The 22,418-nt window shown below is 39.5% G+C and overlaps 2 protein-coding genes and 1 pseudogene across 8 annotated transcripts in view; all 3 read left to right on the top strand.

Moving 5' to 3' along the window:
* The window catches only part of tp73 (tumor protein p73), a 30,720-nt gene extending 29,512 nt beyond the window's left edge, over nt 1-1,208 (top strand). For 2 of the 3 annotated variants that reach the window (XM_042096778.1, XM_042096779.1), the window contains exon 12: nt 1-1,206. This exon is cut by the window's left edge and continues 2,142 nt beyond it. The gene's annotated coding sequence lies outside the window, so the exon portion shown is untranslated. The other variant, XM_042096777.1, reaches the window with a different exon arrangement.
* Nucleotides 1,209-4,091: 2,883 nt separating this feature from the next.
* rer1 (retention in endoplasmic reticulum sorting receptor 1) lies at nt 4,092-14,283 on the top strand. Of its 5 annotated transcripts, none has more exons than XR_006032903.1 (8): nt 4,092-4,211; nt 5,932-6,017; nt 7,597-7,701; nt 9,129-9,228; nt 9,652-9,730; nt 10,465-10,600; nt 12,457-12,649; nt 12,716-14,283. XR_006032903.1 is itself a non-coding variant. In XM_042098443.1 (7 exons), exons 1-7 carry the CDS (start codon nt 5,937-5,939, stop codon nt 13,826-13,828), a joined length of 567 nt encoding a protein of 188 aa, XP_041954377.1. In that variant the 5' UTR covers nt 5,932-5,936; the 3' UTR covers nt 13,829-14,283. The 5 variants fall into 5 exon arrangements, 1 of the variants encoding a protein (XP_041954377.1); XR_006032904.1 differs by having other exon boundaries at nt 4,098-4,222; XR_006032905.1 differs by lacking the exon at nt 4,092-4,211 and adding an exon at nt 4,875-5,191.
* A 2,250-nt stretch (nt 14,284-16,533) lies between these two features.
* LOC121713496 lies at nt 16,534-22,208 on the top strand (annotated as a pseudogene).
* The last annotated feature ends 210 nt before the right edge of the window (nt 22,209-22,418 follow it).

Genomic DNA, 22,418 nt, shown 5'->3' with positions numbered 1-22,418 from the left:
GATGTTCTGTTACTGATAGCAATAATCTAGTGTTGTCATTCTCCCCCCTTGAGAGGCTTGTGTTTTGTATTTGCCATGACAATAAGATGAAGTGGATGACCCTTTTCAGCACAAATAGTTTGGTCCTGGTCATTACTGGTTTGTGAATATAGCCGTAATTTTGTTTTCCTAGACGGCTATTAATTGTGAGTTTCAGTGAAATACCTGATTCATTGGTTTGCTTCGTTAAAAGGGATTTTTTAAGACATTAATGTTTAGTTCTGGCAGCTGTTCACTTCTTTTTGTGCCACACTATCATGTTCTCTTTGGAAAAAGGCAGTTGTTGAAATTGAAAGTTATGGAAATTGAAAACTACTTTCTCTAATTCTATAACAATTCTAAAACTGCTTTCTCTAACAGAAATGCATTGGTATGTTACCTTTGAAGCTTGGCCACAAAGGTCACATTGGTAATACTAGTAGCTCCTAAAAAATCAAATCCATGTCATGTAGGTATTTCTGAAATTAACAGTAATTTTACACATTAGCCATACCAATACCAAAACCGCCCTCTCTTTGTCTCTGCTGGCATTGTGGCCTTGCAGGACAAGGTCTCATTAATCACTGATAATGTGTTTAGTTCTGCTCTGTTGCTCTGTTTTCTGTCAGACTCTTGTGTTAATTGTACACACATTTTGAATGTTTTGTAGATGTTATTTTTTCTGTTATAGTTCAGAGCACTGAGTAGGCCTACTCCTAGATACTTCAGTCCTTTTGTAGGAACAACTTAATGTTTCCATTGTGCGTTGACACCAATATAGAGTCCAAAATATGTTGTGCATTTAAACAATCATTAGAAACCTTTCATACATTCATCAAAGCACTTTACTGCTTTTGTGTGGCATTGTGAAATGATATGGAAATGGTTGAAAATCAGTATTATGTCACTGCAAATGTTGAACTGTAGACTGTAAATTTGATTTCATATTATGGGTGAGTTGCTGTCTCAAAGTGTTCTCTTTTATAATCACATTTTATTAACATATTTTATTTTGTCAATGTTATGGAGTGTGCCCAATGGTTTCTTTTTTGTACAGTGTTCTTTCTCATCTATTCTGAATATAAACTTGTACAATACAGAAAGAAAAAATGGAATCAAGTCGTTCATTCATCCCCTCACAGCGGGCTGGTGGCTAACCAAGTGCAATTTCAGGGATGTAATTGTGCAAACTCGCCACTATGGGGCGCCCTAGTCCTCTGGCTTGGCCCATGATTGATTGATTGATTGATTGGTTTATTTATAAAAAAAAAAAAAAGCCAACAAATGTTACACATTGTGGTTGATAAAACGCAAGGATCCTAGGTTCAGTTGTCGTGCTGGCCAATAAGGCCTACATAGCACAAAACAAATGGAACTGTTACATTTATTTATACACAAACGTAATCCATTCATTAGGGTAGGTGTTGCTGTAGTGGCCTATTGTTGTTTGTAGTTAGGCTATCTCTAAATAGGATGAGACAATAGAGAGCCTTGTACGCTGTATAAAATATATGAATTGCTTTAATACAGTTTTTCTCAGTCGCTTTGGTGCTTTTCTCACATCACTATTAACATTTGCACAGCAGTTAGTGCAATTCTCAAAACAATTAGTGCAAACTGCAAAACCTAGTGGATGACCTGCAAAAGCACGTCACTTGCTCAAAATGGATAGTCCATTCCTCAAAAGCAGGTATTCATGTCAATGAAACTGTCAGTGTCATCAAAATGAGAAGTCTTGACACCATCGTTTATGAACAAGGTAAAGGCTTTGTCATGTTTTCATTATGACAGTTCAGTGTTTTCCAATGCAAAAAAAGGTCAGAACCGGTGACACTACCTGAACATGCTCAAGACAGCACTATACAGTACTTGTACAGCCATTTGAAAACTACAGTAAAGTTACACATTGCTGTAGTTAGGTGAGTAAGTGAGTACAAGACACTGAATACGTAAATTTTTACTGTATGCTCTTTGCAATTCTACAGCATTGTGACAGAATTTGATAACTAGTTCAACAATTTTGTATGTAATGACTCAAGCAATGAAATGAAGACTATTAGTTTTATTGGGAACGACTATTCAGCATTCATAAGTATAGTTCATTTTGACTGACATGACATAAGCAGCGGCGCCGGAACGAGTTTGAAAGTGGGGGTCCAAAAAAAAAAAAAAAAAAGCTGGTTTCGGGCTGGGTTCCCCGAGACAATTTTGAAAATTCCAGAGGCCAACTATTCACGCACGTTTTCACGTGGGATATTACGATATAAGATAGTCTAATAATAATTTTTTAAATAGTCTAACAAAAATTGTCATTAGGTGCTGTGTAGTGATTTCGGGTGGTTTCATTCAAGCTGATTAGACTGCAAGTAGCGTCTTTTTGCACAGTGATTTAGTTTAGGCTACAAATTCTAAATGAATAATCTGCTAAAATAAACTGCGCCTGATATTGACAGACACAGACACACCAGCATAACCTGAATTTCCATTTAAGGAATAAAGGAGGTAGTCTATAGCCTACAATAATAATGATCACAATCTCCATTTTCTGTCCTGTGCACGCAGCCTTGTCAATGACTGTGATGAAAAGATCTGCAGGTAACCTACAGTACTTGCTACATTTTGAACGTTAGCGTAAAAGGTCCCCCGGTAACCTGTCACTGTTTATCCCCGTAAGAAAACGACACTAGAATTAGTTACAACTGTGCCTGTTCCCTTTGTGTTTGACTGTAATCATGTTATACATTAATTAGTGATTAAAATGACCTTTCTGCGCTCCATATCTGTAACACGAACTGATCTGACCTGACTTGACCCGAGTTTACGTGTAAGCCTGTCTGTGCCTGTCAGCACTCATGATTCTACAACTTTTTACTGCATTGCCATGAACAAAGTAAAGGCAAAAAAGGTGATCTTTGTCGAACAAATTGGGATGCAATGTGAGCCTTGAATTGAATGCCATGCAGGAATTTTCTAAGATCTCAAAACCGGATTATGAACATTCTTTGCCATAGAGAAACACACAATAGCGTTGGATTAACATGCTTTGCCACAAAAAACAGAGAAAAACGTGAGGTAAGTCGAGCTATATGAAGTTATTATTTTGCTGTCACTTCGTCTGTTTTATAACCCAGATGTACTTGGTATCAAATGATAGCTCTGTGTCTCCTCTTTCATCTGATACCCTTGCCATATCTATGGGTTCACGGGTTTCAAACGAGAGTAATGGGTGCGCAGGTGAACGCAGAGACTGTAAATATGATGCAATTTGATTTAATTTCATGATTTTTTTAATCTTCATACTTTAACGTACAGACAAGTGCGTGATCTCGTTGGAAAGCCTCACTTCTGCTCTGTCACGCAATAAAGGCTTCTCGCTGCTAGTTGCGGACCAATGTAACAGAGAAGAAAGGGTGTGTTTTTTGACGCACTTTGCGCCAATCGGCTTCGAAAGGGTTAAAATCTCACGTATCCCCTGGAGTGCCTTCACGTGCCCCCATTTGGGAACCACTGGGCGATGCCGTGTCGGTGTTGTGTTTTTACCCCCGAAAAGTGGGGGTTCGCACCCTCTGCACCGGTGCTTCCGGCGCGCTTGGACATAAGCAAATGATAATGTTAAAAAACAGCAGAGAATTGTATGAAAGCAACTTATACATGTCCAAAAGTATTTGCAATTTGTTCAGAGGAAGGAGAAATTGCTACTATGATGTGCACAAATGACTAAATGTTGTGGAGGTTGAACTAATAGTTATGAGAATTTTAAAGCACCAAAGCGACTGAGAAAAACTGTAATAAATATGGGACATTTAACGCATTTTCCGCAACAAGTCGCCTTCTAGACAGGTAGATGAGGCATCAATCAGCGGTGGATGATCACAGAGTCGTGTATCTATCAACTACGAAAATCAGTGCATCATCTTGCATGTTTCGTTTAATTTGTTCTTTCTTTTTCACATTACTGCAGTTGCATATGTCGTAGAAGTATGTTTCCCTGATTTCAACAAAAGCGAGTGAAACACCACCAAATTGGAAAATAATATATCGATAGATCTGCCCTCTATTACTTCTGCCTGACAGTCTTCTCTGTGCTCGTGCGGAAGTACTGACGTGTTCGCAGGGGGGACTGCACGAGCGTTAGCTGGCTAGCTAGTTAGGTAGAGCCTGGGCAGAGCCGAGTGACACAGCGGCAGCACCGGGTAAGAGAAAGGTATCCCTTGACATGAAATGTTATGTAGGTTCTCTATGCGTATCTGAACTGGTGGATGTTGAGTTCTTTGAGATATATATGTATGGAACTTGTCTAAACGACGGTCAACCGCTCCATTGGTATTGTAAAAGAGCCCATCTCAAATCGCTAATGTTACAGCCGTATCGAAATACGTTCCCATGTTGGCCGGAAGTGAGTTGTCCAGTTTTCCCGTTTGGCACTGGTTGTTGTAGTTTTTTTTTATACTGTGTATAAACAACAACAGGTTAGATAGTCTTCTAAAAAGAACTACACCTACCATGTTTGTCGTCGAATAAATCAACCGTTTGGACTCATCAGTCCATTACGGGAAGCATAGTTAAATATCTTGATTTTTCAATAACTTGGAATTTCATATGGGTTATCTTAAAACGGCATCTTCTCACGGTGGATTTGACAAATAGCCCGGTGCTCAAGAAGACAAGAGAGTTGATTTTGTATAGCTCGCTAGGTCCCCTTATGCTAATGTCAGCTAGTTAGCAAAGCTACATTTGTTTAACACTTCTACTTGGTATGAAGCTACAGGCTATCCTTGGGACAAATGTTCTTAATGCATTCGGGTTAAGGTAACGTTAGTGTAGACTACAAGACGAACAAGCTGATTGTGAGGCTGATTTACTTGGACAAAGGGTCTGGTGTTTGTAGTGCTGGAACTGCTATAGCTATATATTTACCATGGCGAGTACACTTTAAAGGGATAGCAGCTATCATGACACGGTCTCGCATTCCATACATCTAGCTAGCTGTTAGCGCGCTACCTAATTAGCTTAGCTAACCACAGTAGATAGCTACTTCCTTGTTCATTCAGCTAGCTAGTTGAGGCCGGGTACGTCCATTACAACCAGCAGCCTAGTTTGTGACGAAAATATTGAACCCTTGCTCGGCTTGTGGTGTCAGAGTGCCTGCTGGTGTTATCTGTTCTGACATAAGGTCAGAGTTCCTCTCGTCTACTTGTCTTTTTGTGCCTTCACTTTTTCAGTATCACAATCGTTAGTGACCCAATCTAACAAAATAATGACATTAACTATACTTGATTGCGGTGTCGGTACGAAAGAGAGTAGCACTTGATAAGCCACTTGATATGGCATAGAGCTAACATGTCCCTCGGTATTATGGGCTAGGCTATGTCACTCGTTACATAATGTAACGTTAGTTCTGGTTTTATGTATATTACGAGTGCTCCCTAATCATCACATATCAAAGGTATTAAGGCATTGAAGGTCATCTTGTAACGTATAGTGAGACGTTCACCGAGTGAAAACAATGAAAAGTACTCGTGTTGTCTCAGCACCCCATTACAAGACGTCTGCGTGTCAGTCACGTAAAATATTCAGGTTGTAGGCTGAACTGTTTGTGCTGTAATGTAACTCTTCCTAAAGCCTATCCTAGAATGGCATGACCGGTTTCTCATCACCTAGGTATTGTGAAAATCGATAGATTCATGTTGCATGATGTTGTTCCGTCCTTCTGTTCCTATCTAAATAGTAATGTGATGATGGAACCTAATGGATGCATGGAATGTGTAGGTGTGTGGACTAATGAATCTTCAGGTCTTACAGGGATGTCTTCCTGTAATTGGGACTGCCCCAAAAACTGTCTGGTGTCAACTCTCAACTCTCTGAAAGCTTGTCCTCTGAAGTAGTGTGAGTAAAAGTTTCTGTGCCTCACAGACAGAATGTCAGAAGGAGACAGCGTCGGTGAATCGATCCATGGGAAACCGTCAACGGTTGGACGCTTTTTCACGAGACTTGGCCAGGTAAGACAAGGAAGACTCAAACAAGTTAGGCCTCTGACTTTTGCCCTCTCTTTCAGGCCTACACTCTAGAGCAGCCTTTCTCAAACTTCTTTGACCTGAGGTTTGTTCATGTTAGACTGTGGGATACTAGGGCCTACTCACATGCCCCCCCTCGCACCCCTGACCTAGTCTACAGATGAATGTATTAAATTATTATAATCATTATTATTAGGGTATTGCTGTTGTTGTACACATGTGCACATGATATTAGGAAAGCAGTCTATGTTTTCAATGCAGACATTGTTAACAAAAAAAACCTCAATGAAAACATGCACACCAGAGGACTGCTTCACTAATGTGAAATTGCCAACGCAACTACAATGGTGTTATTGCGTCACTCAGCATGGTTGCTTAATGCTATGGATGATATGGGTGGACATTGCTCTGGAAAATTTTCCTCATGCAAGTATCATACACTGGTAGGCAAATGGAGAAAATATCTTTACGTGTTTTTGTTGAAATTCATTTGAATGTTTGAAGACCGAAACACATCATCTTTTTTGTATGGTCAAGGACGAAGCAGATGGATATAAACCACTGACCTTGAAATGTTTATTCAAAAGGAAGAATAATTAGGCCACTATCGCGCGCTATCAGCTATATTCAAATCTGACTACTCAATGCTATACAGTGGATTATCCAGTCTTTTTGCTGTGTTTATGGACAGTTGCAGAAATCCACTTCGCTGTATCAAATATTGTTACTGTATTCTTGTATCCTATCCACCATTATCTGTGCAGCTCGAGTGGTTTCGGTTTCTCTCACGCAGACGCGCAAACACATTGAATGAGCACTCATACCACTTCACCCTAATATTAGGCATCTAGGTAATGACACCAAATTATTTCCAATAATGGAATGGCTGTTAAAAAAAATAGAACAGGTGAACAGACAGATTCTTCAAGTCTAACTTCAGCTGCAGTATCAAACTATAATGCTTCCCAGTATGGGACATTCACACACTACTAAATGCACCATGTTCTGGAACAACCATTTTCTTCGTGAAAATCGGCCAATTCCGGTCACCAACCAATCAATCGGTGCATCTCTACATTTATAATGTAGTTTCAGTGTGGTAATCACTATTCTTATTCAGTGGTGGTCGTGAGGTTAAACCGTTTTTGTTTTTGTTTTCATTTGTAGTAGTTTTTTTGTTGTTTACAGGGGACATTTGTTGTCCCAGTCTGTACAGAGCCTCATATACTTGTAGATACACATAACACAGGCATATTGACAATAACCTATTGTGTACATACTTACTACAAACACAATATTCTGCTCACATCCCCTCCTGCACCACCTACATACACATGCACATGCACATACACATACACTTAACAGTTAGGCTACTGCTTTATTGCTGCTGTTGATGCTATATCTGAGGGCACAAAGCTTGTGCCATAGTGGTTGCTTCCTAAGTCAGAATGGGGGTCCCTGGGTCACATAAGTTGAAAACCTCTGCTAGATTACTGGTGTTTGTTATCCTGTTCAGTCATGTTGTTCTAATATGCTGTCCCCATGTTGACTCTGTGTTTTCCAGGTCTATCAGTCATGGTTGGACAAGTCAACGCCATTCGCTGTTGTGCGGTGGGGTGCCACACTCTTACTAACTGCCATCTACATGATCAGAGTGTATATTCTACAGGTACAATATAGGCAACCTTTCTGCTTTCTTGTCATCCAGTGTCCCATCATGGTTAGGTATCTGTGGTTAAAATAAGAGCATTGTGTATGTCAGTCGTATGCTTTGTTCAGCCGCAGGGCATAGTAACATAGTTAAAGTGAAGACCTTTATTGTCATATGCACTTTACAAAGAGACTCATTTGTCATATTGTTGTTATTAGTGTTATTATTATCAGTATTTTTTTTTTTTTAAAGGATAAGGAGAAATGGAAAACATTGTATACATTGTACATGCTTTAAAGACCTGCATTATGTTAAATATACATATAAATATAATTTACACGCACACAATGTCAATAGTAACAATTACACAAAAGAACAATTCGGTTCATTTTTGGTACAGTAAGCCTGTAGGTAATACTAGCTAAAATTCGCTGACAATATTGCTGATGCGCAACGGGAAAAGTATTTTGAAAAGGTGTCACACATTTTTTTGGCATTAACTGACTGAACTAACACATGGTCTGGCACTTAAAATGTTTGTGTGGGATCTCAAATTTGAACATGTTCCCCACGCAAAAAAAGCCTACTGCTGATTACTGTTAAAGACATTCAGTACACATCTGTATTGAACCGAATGTCCTGTACCTAAACGGTTCGGTACGAATATGTGTACATTTACACTAGGGCTGCTCGGTTATGGCAAAAATCATAATCACAATTACAGATTATTCATTTGGAAGGGGCTATTTTCAACACATATTGTGTAACAAATAAAAACACAGAGATGTGTTAAAAACAACGCAAGTTGTGTTGCTTTCAACACATTCATTTTAAGAGTGTAATGTTATCCTCATGCACTAGTGGAAGCTAATAGACAAGCTGTAACATGCTGATTTCAAAAACTAGGCATGTTCTAACGTTAATTAGGATGCCTCGACTGACAGTGATAATACCAAACTTAGCAGAGAATGTGCTAGTTACAATTTTGGCGTGGTTCATGATGCTACCCAACTGCAGGAGCACACACATGGTTCCCAAAACTTAGTGGCCTGTGCACAGAGCGGAGGGGTGTCGAGTGAAGCAGCGTTAATCAGTGCGCTGAGAGTTGAAATTGTATGTATTTCCAAAAAACCTATTTCTTCACAGAATGTGGCAAAACAATTGTTTTTTTTTCTCGATTTTACTATTTTTGTGATTGTTTGGAGCCAAAAAAATTTAAATTCGATTAATTGCACAGCCCTACTTTACACCCCTAGTAATAATGTTACCTTTTATTCAGTATTTTTAAAGAAATTTGTATTTATATATATATATATATATATATTTGTATATTATATTTTAATGTTGTATTGAATGTATTAGCAAACATCTCTGCCTTTTTATAATAATGTTTATTGAGATGACAGTCACTAACTTTGTTCTCCTCCTCTGGATTTTGTCCTCAGGGATGGTACATAGTCACATATGCTCTGGGCATCTATCACCTCAACCTGTTCATTGCTTTCCTGTCGCCAAAAGTGGACCCGTCTCTGCTTGATGACGGAGGTGAGTCAGCCAACCGATGAGAGACATCTTTGTTGCTAATGCTCTGGGTGCCAAGACACTGATAGAGCAAGCTCTTGTCCAGACATCTGGGCTCCCAACCAAAAGTGCTATCCAAATAAATACGTCGTTAATAAGACGTCTGTTCACTTTCGTTGTGTTTTCTACCAATGTCCTCTCTTTGCCGTAAAACAATGGTGTGTGTGTGTGAGATCCTGGAGAGCGATCTTTTTGCCAGGACAAGTTAAAGACTTTGGAAAGCTTTCTCCATTTCAACACTCGTTGCTCACACCATGGCTTTGTAAGTTCATTTGGTAGAGATGTGCAGTAGACATGTAGGAGAGGTAGCAAGTTGTGTCCCCATGCGGTGAGTGAGTGTTGCCTTCGTGACCTCATCTGACCTTATCCTATGTGGTTGTCCCCTAGACGAGGGTCCGGCGTTGCCCACCAAGCAGAATGAGGAGTTCCGGCCTTTTATTAGGAGACTACCTGAATTCAAGTTCTGGTGAGTATGCATGACATTTGTTTGTAACCGGAGAGTTGCTGGTTCGGACCCTGACCAGTAGGCACGGCTGATGTGCCCTTGAGCAAGGCACCTAACCCCTCACTGCTCCCCGAGCGCCGCTGTTGATGCAGGCAGCTCACTGCGCCGGGATTAGTGTGTGCTTCACCTCACTGTGTGCTCACTGTGTGCACACTGTGTGCTGTGTGTTTCACTAATTCACGGATTGGGTTAAATGCAGAGACCAAATTTCCCTCACAGGATTAAAAGAATATATATACTATACTATACTATACTATACTAGCCCACCTCTACTCTCTATGTACTGTATGTGAGTGATGTGAGTGTTCTGACTTTCTCATAAATAATCATATCTATCCTACCCGTGTGTGTGTGTAAAAAGCACTGTGGACATCTGAGCCTAAAAGACAATGCTTCAATACTTTATTTTTATTTTGGTCTCCTGCTAACTTGTTTATCTTAGTTTCTGCAATTTTTAATGACATTCTATAATTAGTCACACTGCTGAGTTGCTGAGGTGTTAAGTTATTCTGATTGAATTGGTCTTGTTCTGTTTGTCTTGATTGATGTAAGTAAACTGATGACTGATTTACTTGTCAACAAAAGTTCTGAACAACCCTGCTATGTGCTGGTGAAGTGTTTGTTTGTAAGAGTCCTGGTACCCTACCCTGCTTGATGTTTACTAGCATTTTTTCTCCGGTCTTTTTCCTCTTCAGGCATTCGGCAACAAAAGGCATCGTCATTGCAATGATTTGCACGTTCTTTGAAGCCTTCAACGTGCCAGTGTTCTGGCCTATACTGGTTATGTACTTCATCATGCTCTTTTGTATCACCATGAAGAGGCAGATCAAGGTTTGTTCGTGCTTTCCTCCTCACTGAACTTTCATACATATGTGCGCTCTCCACGGCAAAAGCAGACCTTGCCATTTTGTCCAACCACCACAACTTTTCCGCAAATTTGATCAGTCATCATAGTTTCCTAAGAAATGTCACCAATCAGATCAGAACCTGGCTCAACATTTTGTGCCAGATGTCACCACACTCACTTACTTGTTTGGTGAAAATATAGACATGTGCAACACCTCACATATTGCCCGAGCCTACCAACAAAATTTACTGCTGAAGACATGCACATTTGTTTTGCTGATATGTCTTCAATCGTTAAAGCTACTCAACCATTCAGATTTAAAAAGTTAAGCTCGTTGAATACATTGTTACCCTTACTCTTGCATGGACCTTGACCTTGATAAAGTCTATGCTGCGGTATTCCTAAAACATGATTATTCCCAATTGTAAGTAATGAGACAGGGGTTGAAGTTAAACGGTATTGCAGCTTTATTGTTATTAACAAATTCTACCGTACTCGAAGCCTGCGGAAACTTACTTCTCTTCACAATTCTACAACAAAACAAAGCAACCACTCCCCTTTCTCGTGTGTAGCTACACCATACATAAGTGACGTCACAAGAATTTTAGTCATTCCAAGAATGTCAGTCATTCCATTCTGGTTTCAGTTTTTGATATGTTTTTTGACCGTTTTGTTCTCAATGCAAGTTCGAGTTCGAAAACACATTCTTCATCCCTATCTCAAATCAGCAACTTGCAACTTCCAACTGGTTTTGTTGTTGAGGGGGCAACACAACCCACAACACTGCCTTTATTTGGTGCAAATCTCCTTTACTTTCTTTGGTTAGGCTATAGTCCGCGATTCACATTACTAGGCTATCACCGCTAGTGCATAGTGCATAATGTTTTCAGCCAAGATTTGCTTTAATCCAATTTCGTTACTACCAGTCGTTGCTTTTTTCCTGCGTGGAATCGCGATTGAGTGCGCATCTAATGTAACAGCGCGGTCTCCACGGAGACATCCACTCTCCATGTTTCATTTTTGCTGCTGTTGTGAGCGAGCTAATAGGCTACGCTACGATATGGGAAATACTTTCAATGCGATCAGCTCCAGAAATTAATGGGTTTTCCTTAGCCTGTGCTACACCTTTCCACGAAGTTGTGCGAAAATTGTAGTTTTTGCGATGTTGACAAACATGCGTAGCACATAGAAGCTATTGATAGCGCATGCCACTGACGTCTATAAAAACAATATATTTATGGAATAAAACTAGACAGGTACCTCGGATTAGCATTGCTGTTTATTGTTAAACTGCATTTTTTTGCAGCCAGCGGAGGGCATTTAGCCTACTATGCGTCCGGACAATATTGTGCGTCTCCCTTAATTCTGAAGCAGTAGCTCCACTAAATGAAGAGGAAACACTGAGAAGAAAGTGAATGTTTTAAACAGGCTACATTAATGCAATATATAATATGTGAAGTGAAACTGGACGGGCCATAATAACCTCTGACTAGTTTTAGGCTACGTATTGTTAAATTGCAATGTGAGTGGCAGCCAGCAGGGGAGGATACGTCGGCAGGATTATTTAAAAATCAACTACAATTACATTGTGCGTCTGCCCTGATTCTGATACCGTGGCGGTATTATTTAAACCGTAGCTGGCCGCCATGCTAAAATAAACGTAGAGGAAACACTGCTGTCACTGCGTTGCTGATAGTGGTGGTGGTGGTGGTGATGATGTGTACTTTCATCATGTAGCCCCTGAGAATGCATGTGTTTCATCTATTTCTTTGAGATGCCACTGGACGGGTTTTTTGAATGTTTCTAACTTTGTTTTTGTGTTTGTTTGTTTCCGCTACAGCATATGGTCAAGTACAGATACCTGCCCTTCACTCACGGAAAGAGAACATACAGAGGCAAGGAAGACACAGGGAAACCATTTGCTAGTTAAAATCACCCAACATCCCAGGTCCCCCACCTGTAATTAAACTAATTGATGAGGAATGGTGCGTAAAAGGGGTCGGAGAAGGGTTTTGTTTTATTTTCTTTTGTTCATATATATATATATATATATATATATATATATATATATATATATATATATATATATATATATATATATATATATATATTTCTTTTTTTATGAACCGTGTAAATGGGAGGGAAAAGAGTTTTGATCCATGCTGACAGTGTTTAGTTATGGACAGCCCCTCTGATTGGGCGAGACCATCACGCTGCCTTTTGATTGACTGTGGGCCATAAAGGATTTTTCTTTTTCTGGGTTTTCTGCGGGCTGCTCTGGGGTATGCTCTGTACCTATTTGGGTAGTGGTTGTTTGGGATGGTGTGGAGGGGTGGCTGGGGGGGGTGTCTTTGCCTTCTGACCCTGCGGGGTGGTAAGTATTTACTAATGTAGTTGGGGGACGCTAGGTATTCTGCAGTTTCCTAGTTCCCAGTCATTAAGATCACCCCCTCAACACTTTCCACTCTTCCTTTCCCCCCTCACCCACTAGATCTATAAACCTTACGGGTTCTACTTGAGGTCCACAACATCCAGTGGTAAAGGTGCTTGCAGCTGTCATAGAAACCCTATCTTCATCAGAATGGAAGTTCTTAAGTTCTAGAACTTGATTTGTTAGACATCCACCGAGCTTCATGACTCTGTGTCTGCCTCATCAATTCTGTTGTGGATCCACCTGTTAGCCAGTAAACCAGCAAACTGTCTCAATGAAAATTCCTTCAGATCTCACTGCAGTAACTTTGCCTTGTGGGTGGAAGAGGATCTTTGGGTGTGGAAAGCACTAGTGCTTCATACTTTTATTTGAAAACAATGTCACATGCCAATATATATAAATATATATATATATTAAATGAATGCTTGTGTGTAGATGAAGGCTCTTGGGAAATGTAGTCTAACACCCTTAGCAGTATTTGAATGTGTATATATGTTTTGTTTTGTTTGCTCCCCCACCACCTCCTTTACAGTTGTAGTGTGTAATGCACAACCCAAGCGCTCTCCCTCCTCCCTTTCAGTCCACTTTAATTTAGATGTGATGGTGAAGAGATGGATTAGAAGAACAAAAAGAATAAATGATTAAAAGAAGGATTCATTCCAATGCATTGTACAATGTTAACCCACTGTAGTTCTGTTTGTATGAATATGTGACAAAGAGTTTAATCATTCCAAACAAAAATGTTGTTTCTTGTCTCTCTTCTCTTGCAGAGGAAACATGAACATTGAGTGGTTTATTATTACAAATGGACGGAGTGGGTTGAAACCTTTTTTTTTTTTTTTTTTTTTTTTGGAGGGGGGGGGATGTTGGTATGGGACTTGTGAGCTGAGGATCGCATTCTAACAGCTAATGTAGATTTTTTTTAAAAACCACAGTTTTCCTGGAGGAGAGAAAAAAAATAATCAACACTGTAGTTAAGGAGCAAAGCATTTTTCCTCTGCTAGTACATCATGTTTTTAAGGGTTGTTTTCAGGATTTATACATACATATATTTTAAAGATTTTTTTTTCTTAAGACATGCTGTTTTCCAAGTGTTAAATCAACTGTGTCATATTAAACCAATCAAAACAAAATGAAAAAAAAAAAAAACATTGGATACAGGATTTGTAAATTGTTTCTCATGGAAGAAATTGCATGTGTTTGGTTTTCTTGTGCCGTTGACCAGAACCAGAAAAAGATTTTAATAACTCAAAAATGTAATTTTTATCACTCCAAATGCTATTAAAACAATGGTGTCTCCTCATTCCAGAGCACTCTTCATTTAGACTGGGAGCTTAAAACATTCCGTCACCATAAGTTAATGTTCAAACCAACTGCAGGAAAGCCAGCTTTGCAAAAACCACATATGCCATAAATGTGGCTCAGAGGCTGCATGCAGCATTGAGTCAATAAAAAGGCATTGTTTGCTGTCAATGTTATAAAGTGTTGGGTGCTCCTGACCACCTTTGAGGAATGGCAGAGACTGTAGTTCATAGAGCTTACATGCAGTCAGTGTTTTGAATATTTACACAAATTTACTGTAGAACTGCACAATGCTTGCTCCTTAATTATTCTAAAAGTATTTTTTCATTTTACAAATCTTACAATCTCAAAGGCCCAAGTAGCAGTGCTTCGCCTGAATGAGAATATAGCTCCAAGTATGTAGAGCATATGCTCAGAAAATCTCCCAAAATGTTGGCTTGTTCCTTTACAGTTTGGCATTGTAGGGTACCACAACATAAAAATTAGGTTTTTTAAACAGTGCAACATGAATTGTGTTAAAATTACAGATAAAACTACATGTAACAAGCTACCTTGATTAACAAAAACAACTTGTATGGAAAGAGAGTTGTGTATATTCTACTCCTTTGTACCACATATTCCCCATGCTGACATGGAGATGTGATGGAGAGTGTGAGGCTGCAGGCAGGAATGCATGTAGTTGAAGACTGTCCTTTAACATGTTGGTTAGGGTCCCCAGCATCACATCAACATCACATCTTTAACAACTTGAAATGCTGAAAAATGCCCCTACCTGGCTATGAGTTAATTTACCAGTCAACACAGAGCTGATTCTGTCCATAGCGCTGAAGAATGAAAATCCCACCTACTCTTTCCCCATTTATTCTGCTGTGTACACCATGGCGATGACTTTACACGATGCTCTACAGCGTAACCACTCAGGAGGCAACAAGACCCGCAGAGTATATCCCTACATGTTAAGGGGCCTCACAAAGCAACACCATGCAGTTTATTTTTACCTTAATGTAATGGCTTAAACTCAGTCTGATGGCACACTGATTTATAATAGCGAGAATGGTGTCCTTGTCATTTCCACTGTTGGTATAACGATATGTAAATTTGGTGTACCGTTTAAGTGCATTGACCGTTTCTAATGCAGTTAAACTACTTTTAAGGGACATTCACACCAGGAATGATAACTACCGGTATTAAAACTAGAAATGCAATTCCAAGGAATTACCAGTGCATGAAAATGCAAAATATATTAGGTAAAATATACAGGGTTAAAACAGATAATGCAGATATAGTAGGCCTACCAAAACTATCATTAGAAAGGAAGGACAAGGTCATCTATGAACATGGTTTAGTGTCCATGAAGCTTATGACCCCCAAAAATAATTTCTGTTCATTACTGTAAGGAGTCACATTCCACAACTTTGTTAACGACATATAAATGCATCATAGGTTCCCACAAATGAGCTTGTCTAAAATGGGAGATTATGACTAATGTCTTCACTGCTGTATGCAAAAGTGCAGTTGCTCTGTAAGTATCAGTAGCTCTCGTATGCAGGAAAGTGAGACGTCATGTTCACGGGGTGTTAAACAAATAACCATTTCTGTGGTCAAGCCAGACCACACACTTGCATGTCTGCATGGAGAATGAAAGCTCTCCTAGGCTTTATGCACGAAAAGCATCTCATTAGCATCTCATTTATTTCCGTTGAAGCCAGGTGTGTTGTAGCCGCCGCTGTTGTTAATGAAGGCCTAATAAGTGTCTACACCCGGTTGGGTGTTGTCACGATGTAGAACGATTTATGCGATGTTAAAGTTGTAGAAAGAGTTGTCCTGTTGGGCAAACAAGACATTCAGTGTCGGAGTGAACATGTAACTTTCCACAATTGGTTGAATCAATCAGTCAACATGACTTTGTCATGTCTCCTCTGGTAAATCCATCCCTGAGAGTAAGGATCAGAATATAACAGCAGATGCCTGTACAACTCTGCTGACGTTCCCTGCATGAGCTGCCCAAAGAGCCAATTCCATGCATAAAATTTCCTTATCATTGCCATCACTGTTAAACACTTTGAAGTGTTTCCTCCTTCTCATACTCAGCCAATCCTAGCACTGCACTCGGTACAACCCATCCGCTGACATATGCAAAGGGAGGTATGATGTATTGTAAATGGTAAATGCAAATAGAAGTGCAGGCAGACAGATAGTTTTGGAAAATCATCATACAGATGTGACGGACTGACTTATTTTGTTGACAGCGGCTCTTAACAAGCAGGACCATGATGCCCACCAGCCTCTGTGCCCTTCTCACGGCTCTTCTCCATCATCTGGTTGGGGAAATCTCTTGTCAGGCGTCTGAATTTTATCTCGATGGGGACTACTTTGTAGGAGGTTTATTCCCTTTGCACAACCTGCAGCAGCCATCTGGTCAGATTAGACCTGTGGCAGTTGAGTGTGATGAGTAAGTATTCAAAACCTTCTTCTAAATTAATGTTTTTAATTAATGGATTTGATGATAGTTTTTATGCTCAAAACATATAAAATTCTTGTTCTACACGTACTGGGGTGCTTAAACTGATTCTCCCTGTTCTACAGTGGTTCTTTCTCTTCAGCTGGCTATCAGATGTTCCAGGTGACGAGGTTTGCAGTTGAGGAGATCAATAACTCCAGCGCCCTCCTGCCTAACATAACCCTTGGTTACCAGCTCTTTGATCACTGCTCAGATGCCCACAACTTCCCTGCCATCCTCAAATTCTTTTCCCACAATGACTCCATCAATGTCCGAGGCATCAACCACCATGTGCCTAAAGTCATCGGGTTCACTGGTCCCTTCAGTAGCACTGAGACTATAACCATCACTCCAATGTTCATGATGAATCTCATCCCAATGGTAACTATTAGTCTGATTATGTTAGCCTCTGTTTGCATGTTAACACTGTGAACACATTTGTTAGCATTATTGATTGCATATGAACACATCACTTACAATGATTTATTTATACTGGGGTCTGAAACCAAAAAAAGAAAAGAAAAAGAAATGTTCAAACAAAATGCCAGTAAATGTAGTAATTTATTTAGTAAAGTTATTTTCTTTACTGATTGAATGTAATGGTATTCCAATGTTATTGACCCCTATATGCACTCCTAACATTCAGTAACTTTCCACAATTGGTTGAATCAATCAATCAACATGACTTTTTAGCAACATATACTGTACTGTAATTTCTCCTCTGATAAATCCATCTCTGAGAGTTTGGCTTTTACAACTTTATATTAATAAAACACAACACAAAACAAAACACAAAGTAAATTATATCTTAAATGTTTCTGTTAAATCCATTTTTAATCTTTAGGTGAACTATGGCGCAGGCAGTTCCATCCTCAGTAACAAACTGGTGTATCCATCTTTTGTGAGGACGGTACCAAGTAACAAAGATGAGATTGAATTGATCATTCACATTATAAAGCATTTTGGCTGGAACTGGGTGGCGTTCATTGGCTCCAAAGGTGCATACAGTGAGAACGGCTTTCAACTGTTTTTTCAACTGATTAAAAATACTGGCATCTGTTTGGCCTACCAGAAGCTGACACATCAGAGGTAGCCACAGTATTTCAGAAGATAGATAATCAGAAGATCCGTGTCATCATCCTGTTTATTGAGCAGCTGTTTGGTGAGAATATTATCACCTCAGCTATAAAAAACAGCTTCCATAATAAGGTCTGGGTCGCCAGTGATGCCTGGGTCTTGAACACTAAGCTGCGCAAGCTCGAGGGCATTAAGAAAGTTGGCACCATTATAGGTGTGACACCAACAGCTGTGCCTCTACCTAGCTAAGAGAAGTTCATTAATCAGTCACAACACAGAGCCGATTCTGTCCATAGCGCTGAAGACTTCTGCAACCAGGCCTGTGATAACTGTTCCTCAGTCAGCCTAGAGGATGTCATCAATGAAAACCCCACCTACTCTTTCCCCATTTATTCTGCTGTGTACACCATGGCGATGGCTTTACAGTTACACAATGCTCTACAGTGCAACCACGCAGGATGCAACAAGACCCGCACAGTCTATCCCTACATGGTAAGGGGCCTCACAAAGCAACACCAGCTTTTTTTTTACCTTAACATAATGGCTTGAACTCATTTTGATGGCACTGATTTATAACAGTGAGAATGGTGTCCCTGTCATTTCTACTGCTGATATTACAATATGTAAATTTAGTGTACCATGCAGGAAGTGACCCTTTTCAAACTTAAATTACTTTTTAGAAACATTCACACCAGGAACGATAACTACACAAATAATAATAACTTTAATGATAAAGGCATCCACACTAACCGACGATAAGTAAAGTGCCTCCTTGTGTTGATGAATGTGATTTGAAGGATTTTGATTAGCTGCCAACATTATATGTTTTCAAAATTGTTCTGAAAGTTATCCCCAACAATATTGCCCTTCATGTCGTGATAGTTTATGTGTGGACGTTGTTATTCATATTAGTTAAAACTATAACTTTTTTGTCGCTATAGTTATCGTTCTTCGTTAATGGTCTTTTCACATAATTTTTCAACATGAAGGGCATTCCACTTTCAGGTAACTTCGGCTGGGTAATATCATGTCTTACATCATGTTTCTTTAAAGGATATAAGCTAAAGCAGTGTCTCAGCTCCTCTGCTCTTTCTATGGCAAACTTCTCAGACTTACCTCTTTGTCATCTCTTCTAGCTTCTTCAAGAAATCAAACACTTAGATTTCCTTTTGAACCAAAATAATGTGTCCTATGACAAAAATCTGGACCCACCTGCATTATGTTCTGGGACACAAAATATCACCCTGCAACGATAAAGGAGATAGGAACATATCAAAATCTTCCTGAAGTTAACTTCACTATCGATGACAAGCAAATTGACTGGCGTGAAGGTGGTTCTGTAAGTATAATCGGTCAACGATTAATGAAATGTAATATATCAATTTAATCAATCAAATTTAATGTCATTGATCTGGTTTGTCTTCACTTTCACAGATTATAATTCTAATTGTTAAACATATTATTAACGTTTTACAACCCCAACACAAAAAAAGTTGTGTCGTTATCTAAAATGCAAATAAAAACAGAATGTGACAATATGCAAATCTCGTAAATCCAAACATTACCTCTCTGTGATCAATGCTCTTTTTATACTCAACCATGGTGCCATCACTTAATTAGTTGTGAAATATTCCTCCTATTGTTGTCTTTATCATTGCACAATTTCCAGCATTTTGTTGCCCCCTCCCAACTTTTTTTTGAAACATGTTGCTGGTATCAAATTCAAAATTAACATATATTTTTCATAAAATAGTCAAATTTGTAATGTTCATCAATATTGATGGTCGTGGTCCTTTGGACCTCAGATGGCACTGCATTAAAGATGATTAAAATCATTGTATGGGCTCAGGAAAACTTCCGATAACCATTGTCTATGAGCACAACTTAATGCTTCATTAACAATTTCTAGAGTAAACTTTACCATGCAAAATAAGAAAATGTATTTAGACATGATACAAAAATGCTACTGTCTTATCTTGGCCTGAACTCATTTAAAATGGAATCAGTGAGGTAAAGTAGAAAAAAGTCCTGTGGTTAGACCAACCAAAATTTGCCATTCTTTTTAGAAATCATGGACTCCTCTGGGCTAAAGACGCTGGTCTATCCAACTTATCAAACTTGTAATAGTGCTCAGTTCAAAACCCAGCATTAGTGTCCACGGCATAGGTATCTTATCTAGGCACAATCGATTATAAATGATGTACAGAGGTTTTAAGCAACATCCTGTACTGCCATCCAGACAATGTCTTTTTTCAGGGAAGACTAATATTTCAGGAAAACAAATGGCAAAATTAATTCTGCACATATTTAAACAGTATTTCTCAATAGAGGAAGAGTCCAGGTGCTAAAATATACTGTGTGCAGTCCAGACATGTCATATTGGGTACATCATGGACAATGGGACAACATTTGAACATGTTATATAAAGAGTGTTTAAAACACAGTGGTAAACATGCCCCTGTCCCAACTTTTAAAACTTGTTGCTGGCATCAGATTCAAAAATAAAAAATTTCCATGAAATATAATAAAATCTGTAATTTTCAACATTTGATAGGTAAGTCCTTTTTGTAGCTAAATGTGGATTTATGAGATTTGTAGATTATCACATTCTGTTTTTAATTAACATTTTACACAATGTCCTAACTTTTTCACTGTTGGGATTGTACATTGGGATAGACATTATAACTGTATACATGAAAGACATCTTTTTTCATGTAAAGGTTGAGATAAATGCCAGTACTGTGATTTGTGATTGCAAGGTGCCTTACTCCAACTGCTCTGTGCAGTGTAAGCCAGGACACAAACAAGTGGAGGATGGACCACATAAGTGTTGCTTTAAATGCCCGAGCAACTATTATTTTAATCACACAGGTAGGCCTAAAGTGATATCAAATACTTTCAAAGACACAGGTGTGGTTTCATTGCATGCTTGCACAGATAGATAGATAGATAGATAGATAGATAGATAGATAGATACTTTTTTTGATCCCCAAGGGGAAATTCATGTTTTAAAGCAACACCATCAAAAGCAAAGTTGGCAACGATAAAGGCCTGCTTTGCTGCCTTATGTTTTCTTATATAATTGTCAATATTGTGCTGTGAAAGCTTATCAATGTTTAACCTTTTCATGGGTGCTGCAAACCGCACAACAGAACTGATGGTACCATTACAAGTTGCTTATAAAACATGCTTCAGAAAGTGAAAAAAAAAAACAAGCCCCAAAAAACGAGGACTTAACCTGGAAGTGCACTTAATTTGTGTTTCCTGACTCTGCTTCCTGTTTCTTCTTCTAGCTGACCTCTACTCCTGTCTGAAGTGTGACCAGTATGACTGGTCCGAGGCTGGAAGCACGTCATGCCAGAAACGTTCTGTGGAATTCCTCCACTTCTCCGATGTCATCCCCATTCTAATCCTGCTCTCCGCATCCTCACTCATGCTCCTGTGTCTGGGGGTGGCCTTGCTGTTTGCCAATCACTACTCCACGCCTGTAGTGCGGTCAGCAGGGGGCAGCATGTGCTTCCTGATGCTGGGCTGCCTCGCTGCGTCCTCCATAAGCATCTTCTTCTACTTTGGCGAGCCCTCAGCTCTGAGCTGCGCGCTTCTACACCGTGTTCTTGTCCTGCCTGACCGTCCGCTCCTTTCTGATCATGTGCATCTTTAAGATGGCCGTGTACCTGCCCAGAGCGCATGCGTTGTGGATGAAGTACAATGGGCAGTGGCTACTGGTGGCTGGGGTGTCTCTTCTCCAGCTCCTGCTCTGTGGAGTCTGGATAGCAAATCAGGCGACTCCGGAGAAAGACACAAAATCATTCAAAGACCAGCTCTTAATAATCTGCATTTTTAGAAATATGACTGCTCCCTTTTTATGTGTCATTTTAATGTGTATTCTCAGTGGCCTCTGTTTCTGCTTCTCCTACATGGGAACAGACCTGCCCAAGAACTACAATGAGGCCAAAGCCATCACTTTCAGCATGTTCCTGTTTTGTCTGAGCTGGGCTGTGTTCTTCACAGCCTCCTTGGTGTCCCATAGCAAGTATGTGCAGGTGATCAAGGCCCTGGTCTGAGCTGTTTGTATCCCATCATGTTCACTTACTTTATCCCTAAGTCTTTCATCATTGTCTTTTAGCCTGCAAAGAACACACAGGAGTATTTCCAAAATGCAATACAGAGTTACACTCAAACTGTCAGTAGAATGTAGATTTTGGAATGGAGACTTTACAGATAGAATGCTGACATTCCAGTTCAATTTGTAAAATTGTTGTTGAGCAATTACCCCTTAACCAAACCCTTAATAGCTACAACGAGCGAGCCTAATTTTAATAATAATAGCCTGGTAAAGCTGTAATATTTCAATTTGAGCCTTGTTAAACATCCGCGATATATTTAGTAGTTTCTTTGAGATGTGTGGACTGTTTGGAAGGTGACTGCTATAAAGTTCTCGGACATATTTTTTAACTCACCAAAAGTGGCGAAAGTCTAGTTCAAATCGGAG

Source organism: Alosa sapidissima, chromosome 7, assembly GCF_018492685.1.
Source record: "Alosa sapidissima isolate fAloSap1 chromosome 7, fAloSap1.pri, whole genome shotgun sequence".
NCBI lineage: Eukaryota > Metazoa > Chordata > Actinopteri > Clupeiformes > Clupeidae > Alosa > Alosa sapidissima.
The sequence above is the reverse complement of the archived record's forward strand: the minus strand, read 5'-3'. Positions and strand labels throughout refer to the sequence as shown.